We start from the raw sequence: 9,696 nt of genomic DNA on the forward strand, positions 1-9,696 counted from the left end.
TATAAAGTATGCTTGGCAAAATTGTGGAATATGACAATTGAAAATACATGATTGTGAAGTTTAGCCATCATATCAGTCATTATCTTTATAAAGTTCCCTGGCTCACTGTAAGTTTTTACTTCCTAGTAGTCTAACTAAAAGAAAATTTTTAGAGAAGTTTCACTCAGGAGATATATAAAACTGTCCTGTGAAGACCTGGCTGGTGGTGTAACTTAAAAAAAACCCAAGCTACGACTTTGCAGTATCATCGCCATTAGAATTGAATATTTTTGCTATATTTCTAAACAGAAATGTACGTTTGTTGTATTGCTTGTATGTGGATTGTCAGCTGGTTGTATTAAGCACCGTGCATTAAAATCAAGGTGGGAAAAATCATGATTAAGAGGCTTGGAAGACAAGGCGTGTAAGTGCAGTTTTTATCATTTCGAAAAAATCGAGTTTAAAGTTCTGAATTTCACTTAGACCTATGGAGTGCTCTGAATACCTTCAAAATTTACAAGTGTTTGTCTCGCACCTTCATGAACGTATTTTGAAATTTTCAGCTCAGTTGAGCCAAATTGAATCAGTGAGAACGAAAACACACCAGCTCGGTAACTCGAAGATGCTCCTTTTTCACTAAGGACAGACAATTTTCATAAAGGTCATTGAAGTTACCGTATCTGTTTCAATTTGGACATCTTAAGTGTCCTTAAGTACTTGCTTTTAGGCACCAAAAATCTGTGCTTTTAGTGAGGTCCAGTCGTTGTTATGTATCTCACCGGTTGATAAACAAACATAACGAGCTATGGCACACAGCTGAGGCCGCTGGGCGCTAATCTCTAGTTTCGACTTTCTAAAACTGCACTTATGTGCCTTGTCTTCCAAGCCCCTCGATTCATGGCTTCATATGATGTCATGAGCTCATGCTGATGAGAAATTCTCTTTTTTTCACGTCTACAACCTTGAGGCTCTTGCTTTCAGTCTAAAAATCTGTTTTGAACTTTTTTAAGCTCAGAAACATGTTCGTCCCTAAAATTTACCTAAAAATAGCTCTTTAGAGGACAATTCTTAAAGTATGCAAACTATTTATGCTATTTAAACTATTACTTATTTGTGCTATCATTTTATTTTAGAAAATGCAGATGGTATTCGTACACATTGTAAAATCGCCGTTATCTTGTCAATTTGAATTCAAATAAGTTGAATTAGGTCTTGATCACAGGTTTTTTTGTCTTCTTTCAAACGAGACATGGATAAGTAGCTTGGTTTTTCAATCACAGCGCTAGTCCAGGTATTTCTAGGACAGCTTATGTGATTGAAAAAACAGACAGACAGAAAAAGAAAAGTTGAGAAAGGTTACAGAAAATTTTTATTCTTAAGGTCACCATCACCTCCAATGCGCAGATATATTTTGAAACTTGAAACTATAAAGGTTATAAAAGTCAATTAACAAGTAAAAAACAAAGAACAGACTTATGCATAGTGATATTTCACTCATTCAATGCGCGAAATTAAAGAATTTTACAGAATATAAAATAGACATAACTGACATCTCTCAGTTACAAAAATAAATGTACCTTAAATCATAATTTTTCAACAAATACCCTGTTTCAAAGCATTTAAATATGACATCCAGGGGTGGAAGATGGGCATAGTAACATACAAGAATATCCACTCCACCTGGCTACCTGATGGAGATAAGGTTCCAAAACCCAGCTTTTCACAAAATGTCTTCTTTTTGCTATGAATGAAAAAATCTTTTTCCTAGGTTTTCTCAGTCGAAATTTGTATTTATTTATTTATTTTATTTTTTATTTTACCAAGTAGGTAATGTTACAAACAGTGGGAGCTGAAGACCATCTTTTATAATGATTTTTTTAAGATTCTAAATGTTCTGTAATTCATTGTAAGCAAAGTTCATTTGGTAATAAATTCAGAATTTTCAGCTTTTCAAATTGCCATTTTAAAAATTTCAAATTCTACTTATTCCGCTCTCTCATCGTTGGGAGGGATAAATTTGAAAGTGAGGAATTGTGATAAAATCATGGCACCATTTTTGTAGCACGCTCTGCATAATTTAACTATTTGACAATTGTATCCCATAATCAAAAACTGATTTGAAACCATCACAAAAAATTCGAGTTACACACTAATTTCCCAGCCATCTTTAAAAGTATAAACAAATTAATAATCAAGAGTATTTGGATTGGTACAGTTAACATTGAAGTTGCTTTATCTTTCATGCACATGGTTCATAGCAGCTCTTCATGACTAAATCCACGGTCTTTGAGAAAAGTCCAATTTAGCAAAATCAAAGAAATTTCAAGGACTTGCAAGAATGTACAGCATTTGTAAAAACCTAACAGGACGTCTTCAAAATTTCTTTTCTTCCGGTGTCTTTTTCTTTTTCTCTCCTGCCTGTTGGTGACCAGGCAAAATATCAAACCTACCAAAAACGCCACTGGGCATTTGGAGTCTCCACAACAAAATTTTAAAGAAACTTTCGTTCAGAACAGTCATGAATACCTAACCTAACCATAAAAAATTTGGCATATTTGAGGTCTTTCAGGTGCACTTTTGTGATTCCTTAATTTCCAAGGATATTTAAAGATCTGAAAATTCCGCATAGGAATTGTTCAGCTTTTAAAAACTCAAAAAAGCACTGTTCCAAATCAGTAACACTAAGCCATTGAGGGACAATAAAAAGGGCTGCATCAAGAAGAATGAGTAAGTTTCCTTCAATGAACTTAAATTGAACAACTTAAAACTTAAAAATTACCCTACAACAAGTTACCTTGATCCTTAACAACTGGGTTTACTTACATATAAAAACAATTTTTAAACCTAAGTACTTAAAAATGTGATGATATGTTTTTTTTTGGTTGATAGATTTTCCACTGTGTAGAAAATTCTATAATATAAATAATAAGGCATCATAGTTTATCAGAAAGAGGGATGAAAGAGACATACATACAAGGTGTCCCAAATCACCTGTGACAGGCATTTTTTTGGTTGTTTCAAGTCGGAGACAGTAAGGATCAAGTAAGAACTTTCCGGAAGGAATCCAAATTTAATGGTTCTTCCCATCTCCGACCTAAAATGACCGATAAAAAGGCTGGTATGGGTATAATACATGTGCACATGTAAATATAATTTACATCAAGATATAACAATGCTGTGTTAGGTGATGATCTTTTTTTTTTTTCATTGCTTTTTTAAAACACGGCACAACTAATAATATAAGAGGCAGTCTTCAAAATTCTTTGAATAGAATTCTCATTAAACAGGTCGGCCAACTTTTAAAGAGAGGAAGAAGATAAATCATATTCATTTCTACATTCAGTTTAAATTCTAAAATGAAGACTTCGGATCCACGGATGAAACTAGGAACTGCTTGCAGCTAGAAGGACACCTTGTTAAGGAAGATTTAAGGAGCATAAAAAACGCCCCATCAAGGGGGACTTATGGGAAACTCCTAGGTCCAAAAGAGGACCCCGAAAATTTTCTTGGGCTAAAAGGAAGTCCAGGGGAGCTCCCACGGAAAATTTTAAAAAAATTGGGTAGTCTTCAGAGCAATTTTCAAGAACAAATTGATCAAGTTAAAAATTAAAAGGTGAAAAATATGTAACACACTTATTTAGCAAAATCTCTTACAATTCTTAGAAGGGGGCAAGTAGATTTCTGAGGGCGTCAACCCCCTCCCCCTCCCTAGGCCCCATAGTAATTTCGCCCATGATCAGATGTTCTGCCACACTTTAAACGTTGGCAAGCACGCTAGTTACTGAATACAAAGCCCCTTGAACGGATCAACTTCAAAGATATTTTATGCTGAGGATAAAAATACTTTAATTATGATGTACAATAAATTTATGTAAAACAATAATTTTCTATCTTGTGTCACAGAAATGCCACTTCACAAATGATGGCTTTTTAAAATCCTTTAAACCTAAACAGGACATGTACCAAGTCTTAGACTAATTTGTTAATTTTTCAGAAAGTAATGAGGCAAATGATGTTATTTGTAAAAATAGCAGATGCCGACTTCTATTTCAATTGGTGGTTCAATTGGTGGTACTTTTGCTTTTAATTTAAACCTGGAAAAAACATTTCCAAAAGTAGTATTTGTTCAACCCGAAAAACCAAAGGACAATCTATTCAGTAGTAATGACATCAAATAGTTGGGTAAAATCTAGGTAGCTAGTTGAAGTCATGAAGACAATTTATTTTTTACCCAATTCAATATTTCATCAATTTTTTCCTCCAAATAATCCTCACTATGATTATTATCGATTATTACATTCCAGCTATTCACTGAATCTAAGCCGCATTCTGTCTCTGCATCATCAACTCCTGGAAAAGAATAAAGATGAAAACAAAACTCGGTTAGCATGACTACACCTCATTAAAAAAAACAAACTGATGCCCAAAGTGCAGAACGACGTATCTCTATTGCGGTGTTTCAAAATTTTCTTCCCAATTTTATTTCTAAAAGGGACAGATGCCAACTTTATAGCTTAGAATCTATAAAGAATATTTGAGTATTGAAGGATAGAAATCAAGAAATTACGAAGACCTGATTTCCGAAGCAAAATTAAACAAGAGGTATTCAATGTTGCAAACGAGAATAATTGATTTCGCACTTCGGCAATCAATTTGAACCTAACTGATATAATGTTATTCATGGTTGTGGTACCAGTGAATGCATGCTCATGATGAAATGTTATTAACTGATACCGTAAGTTAATTTATAAGTAGTTATTGGTTGAGAATCTTGTAAAAGTTAATTTTTATATTTTCACGAAATGCAATAAAAATCTGACAGTAATCAAACAATCTGTGTCATTCAACAAATAAGCTCTTCTACAAAATCTGTTTTTTCCTTTGGACAGTTTTTTTTTTTTTTTTTTTTTTTTATCTGGAATAGATAAATTAAAATAGCAAAGTTACCAGTCTGGCTACTTGAGTCTTCTTCTACACTTTAATAATTTTAATTTTTTCAATCCGAAGTTTGTGAGCATGCTAAAAATATTTCCACTTCGGTAAATTTTTTAGTCTCTATTTGGTAGATAGACATCAGACAGAAGAGTCGGATTCAACGGAGAGAAGTAAGTAATACTTTTAGGTGCATCAAAAATTCTTCCGAAAAATATTCGTTCTTCGCATATTTTCAAAGCTAATGTTTTGTTTAGAAGGAGTATTATTTTTTTTATTTTATTTTATTTTTTTTTACAAAAAAAAAAAAACTCAAAAGGGTGGTTGATGGAATCAATGTTAGTGCTTATATGATATCTAGAATTCTTAAGGTGAATCCAGCGCCACCAGTCGCCACTGAGAATTTCACTTTCCTTCGACGATTACTGAAATAATATTCCTCAAATTACAAAAAGCAGATCCACAAGATATAGATTATTTTTTGCTTGATTTTTTTAAGCCAAAAATATTGGCAATTAGAATTACAAGCACAGAGAAAGTACGGCTGAAACTTTCAGCGCAGAGGTGGCGGCCGAGCGCGCAACCGAATCCCTCATGTTCTGTCTCTTTCTCTCCCATTGCAGCAATGGGAATTACTTTCCGCCGTAGTTACCTACGACTATATTTTTGGGAATTTTGAGAAGATTTTTTTACTGAGTGTTCCTCAAGTATGTTGCTATATCTCTTGGATCCCCAATCTTGAATAAGTGATACGGTTTTTATAATTTTGCCAAATATATGCGGCTATTCTGAGCAGCGCGACGTGGTGGCCAAATCGCGAAGTTCTAAGCCTGGATTCACCTTAACCATGCTCATTCCCTGATTTTCAGGAGCTCACTCCCTAATGAGAAACAAAAGTTTTCTCTCACTTCCTTGGAATTGCTTAGGGGGAAAAATATAATCCTCCAAAGTTTCAGTAAAGAATATTGATATTTTTTCACCTTTCAACCTATTCTTCAGTGCACATTTAAATTTTCAATTTCAAAAGCGTTTCTGATATTTATATCATCTAGTCAATGAAAGATTCTCTATTACTCTGATGATTTGAAGATTCAAAAATGTCATTTAAGAGGTCATTAATGCAATTACATGAAGTCTAAGCGGTAGAAGGAGAGATTCCTGGTTTTTTTGGAGCAAAATCCCTGATTTTTCCTAAAATTTTTCATTCCCTAATGAATCCCACTTTTTCCCTGTCCTAGACATCTTAATATACTGACCTACACCTTAATAAATGGTTTAGTGATAATGTTACTGTATTGTTTACCTTGTGTAAAAATCCATCCTCTCTTTTTCCTCACATCAATATCTGCTCTAATGCGAACTGTCAATAAACTATTTCCGTAATGGCTCTGAAACCACTCCAGATCAGTCATCCTCCGTGCATCACTTATGATCCAAACTGGTTTTAAATTTGCTGGGGAAAAAAATAAGTTTGAATACAGTGAATTACAAGGGTTGAAAGGGGGGGGGGGGAAAGGGTACAGAGAAGAAACATAGTTTCTATGCCAAACTTCCACTTTAGAAAGAGTAGGATCCAATGGCTACATTTAAGAGGATGGTAACAGATGGTTCTATTTTAGAAAATGGTTTTGATGGCTAAAATGGAAAAATACATATCTCCAAATGTGACCTGGCGAAACTCCTGTCAGATTTTATTTTTCAAGGGGGGTCAAAGTTGGATTTTGAAATTTCGACCATAAACTCTCTTTAAAGGATCGAAGAATCAGTTATGAAAGGTTTAGATTGTTTTAAGTCAACAAAGGGAGCAAAGTTAAGTACATTATTATCCTATGAATTTGACCCTTTAAGGTGATTCTATGTGATATAGGGACGAGATCCACCACCACATTGACCTGCTTCAAGGTTTGTGTCTTTTAGAAGTAATAATTATTGTAATGTAAAAATAATGTAAGAAACTGATCCATGACAAGTAGCAGCATTAAAACTGAGTAGAAGGACATTAAATTACTGAGGGTTCATTGAAAATTTGTATCAAAAACTACCATAATAGCCATCGCTCATTGACTCAATGTGTGAGAGAGAGTTACTATTAGACTATTATTTCTTATTAATTCCATTATTTCTCATGAAGAAATAGCATTTCCATGACCAAAGTGTGAAACCACATATCTCCTATTTCATTTTTTCAAAGACAAACGAGCAAACTATATAGATTGAAATTCAAACAGAATATTCTGCTACCAGAGAGGAAAAATTAAGGAAGTTTTCAAGAAATTATGCAGACTAGTTTTTCAAAGAAAAAATAAAGTAAGATAGGAAGTCTGCAACGGCAGAAATGGAGATACATGGTGTCACACTTCAATTTAAAGATGACTATGGTAAAAATGTGCTTAAGAAGATGGAATTGATTTTTGTATACTAACCATTAGTCATTTTGATGGCTGCTTGACAGAAATAACCCGGGTCTTCTAGCCTTTTTTCTTCTCCCCATTTGATCATGTTTTTTCTATAAGTTTCCTTGTATTCACTGGTGCCCATCAGCTCAGCCAAACTGAGACCTTCCTTCTCTGCCCAGTGACTTTTGATGGGAGCGGATAATCTGATGATAACGGCATGCTCAGCACCCAATCTAGGCAACAAAAAAAGAAGCAATAGAGGGAGGTATTGATCGGAAATAGGAACTTGTAAGAACTTACATTAAGGAGACCTTAAGGGCTCCCCTTGGGACTTAAGTTAAGTGACTAAGGAGATGAGAATTTCCCTTTGAAGTGAGTATTCTTGTTTCACAGAAACAAACACCGATGACTAAGAAATAAAGTCAACATCTTTGCCTCTACCTACCTGGTGAAAATTACACTGTGCTAGGAGATCTGCTGGCCAAACAGTGTTGCAGTTTGTGGCGGTATATCTTCAACAACTTAACTCACTTGAAAATAAAATTTTTCTTTTAGAACAGCAATGGGTCTGTTATAAATTTTTGACATGCAAAAGAGAACTTTTTCTTGAGGAGAGTGGTTTGAATTCACAATGAGCTCATCCAGTATACTACAACAAAGACAGAATTTGATACCGATCTGCTATGCTATTCCTGTCAATCCTGTCATTGTGAAATAACCCTTGACTCAACTTGGCAGTTGGCTGATTAGAGACATAATTGGACCGCGTTAAACAGAAAGGAACCAAGCCACATCAGCCATTGCCAAATTTAATTAGCTAATTACATTTTTTACATGAAAACAGCTGTGCGGGTTTTCGTGCAAATTTCAGTGAATTTTCTCCATAATACGAAGCAAATTCCTTAACATTTTCAAAGGGATCTGCACAAACATTTTCTCGTAAAAAATTAAATTGCCCAATTAAAATTGGCAAAAGCTGATGTGGCTTGGTTCCTTTCTGATAAACGCGGTCCAATTATGGACTGGCATACGAAGTGGAGAAGTTATCATTTTACTACCATGGATTGCACTCAAAATCCTTGATAATTTTTGGATGGCAGTTTGTGCAGTTGTTCCTAAATGATAGATACACGATTGCAAATTTATCTGTCATGCAAAGAACAGGCACATCTGAAGGGTTTCAGATTTTTCCTGAACACTGTAAACACTAGGATTAAGAGTTGATGGAATCAACCTCACATTACTTAGTGAAAAAGACATTTCAATGGTAGAACTGCAGAAATGCGTACTTCAGTTTGCAGCGTTGCAGACTCCCTGTCATACTTCACTTTCTACATTAGAAATTACTGAACGTAAGAACTTGAAAACTTCGGTAATTTTTCTTCTCTATGTGGAGGATAATCTGTGAAAGTGTCAGGTCATGATATTGGCTTGCTTTCCTTTTTAGAAAAATAATTGGCAGGTATTTTGAAACACCGCAACTGAGGTATGCATTGCTGCAGTTTCACCAGTGAAATCTAGAGTGAAAAAACTTATGGATATTACAGACCTATTAAAGACTCGCTCTGCAACAAAATCTTTGCCCGACTTTCTTTTTCCACTGAAAAGTACTACGCATTTTGGACAGTCCATGACAGCTGCCCTGTGCACTGAAACTTCAAGATTAGCTCATTCTGCAGCATGAGACCTTTGAATTGGCTGACTGCCGGGGGAGGTGGAGTCCTGAATGATTGAATGAATAATTTACGCGATATGAAACTTTGTAAGATATTCACTTTTTCTTGCAAATGTATACTACATGGCTACATCATCAAATTAGTGACACATAGATATCGCCACCACGTCGCTTTCCTACGTTTGGTCGTGATTTCCATTTTTTCCCTATAATTTCCTGAAGACTGAGATAGACAGAAACTGAAAAACAGTGAAAACTGAGACTGACTGAAAATTCCGGAACGTCAGAAGTATGTGAAGTAAACAAAACAACAAAATTAAACACAGTACAATTTTAAGGTTAGCTGCTGGCTGAGGAAGCGATCGACCAATCAAAAGAAGGAATCTTGATAGTCCATTCTGATTGGTGCCGCGATTTGAAGCGCGCGAAAGCACGGCCATAGCAATACAGTCCATACTTTCATCAAAAATGAAGAAGATTTTTCTAGGATGCAGGGCCGGATTTAGGGGGTAGCCACACGGGCTGCGGCCCATGGCGGCAAATTTAGGAGGCAGCAAAATTTTGCAATTTATTTAAATGTAGGTTTAAAAAAACAGATTCAGAAAAAAAATCACAAACGAGAAACGGCGACAAAATTTCTCCTTTAATTAGTCGAATTAAGAGAGAAACCAAACACGCAATTTGGCCTGGAGCGGCGCGGCGCATAGAGAGGGA

General features: G+C 35.1%; 1 protein-coding gene across 1 annotated transcript; it reads right to left on the reverse strand.

Annotated features, from left to right (window-relative positions):
- Positions 1-1,330: 1,330 nt before the first annotated feature.
- Pmvk (Phosphomevalonate kinase) lies at positions 1,331-9,305 on the reverse strand. The gene is made up of 4 exons (XM_019057390.2): positions 8,857-9,305; positions 7,335-7,540; positions 6,215-6,364; positions 1,331-4,329 (listed from the first exon to the last, which is right to left on the reverse strand). The coding sequence occupies exons 1-4, from the start codon at positions 8,937-8,939 to the stop codon at positions 4,187-4,189; spliced, it is 582 nt and encodes a 193-aa protein (XP_018912935.2). The 5' UTR covers positions 8,940-9,305; the 3' UTR covers positions 1,331-4,186.
- Between the last annotated feature and the right edge of the window lie 391 nt (positions 9,306-9,696).

Source organism: Bemisia tabaci, chromosome 1, assembly GCF_918797505.1.
Source record: "Bemisia tabaci chromosome 1, PGI_BMITA_v3".
NCBI classification, from domain to species: domain Eukaryota; kingdom Metazoa; phylum Arthropoda; class Insecta; order Hemiptera; family Aleyrodidae; genus Bemisia; species Bemisia tabaci.

What these genes read in the sequence shown, in the direction of transcription:
- Pmvk (XM_019057390.2), bottom strand. Translation starts at nt 8,939, where the DNA reads ATGGACTGTCCAAAATGCGTAGTACTTTTCAGTGGAAAAAGAAAGTCG. An exon ending in AGCCATCAAAATGACTAATG is followed by an intron (nt 6,365 to 7,334) that starts GTTAGTATACAA and finishes TTTTTTCCCCAG; the next exon opens with CAAATTTAAAACCAGTTTGG. An exon ending in AGGATGGATTTTTACACAAG is followed by an intron (nt 4,330 to 6,214) that starts GTAAACAATACA and finishes ATTCTTTTCCAG; the next exon opens with GAGTTGATGATGCAGAGACA.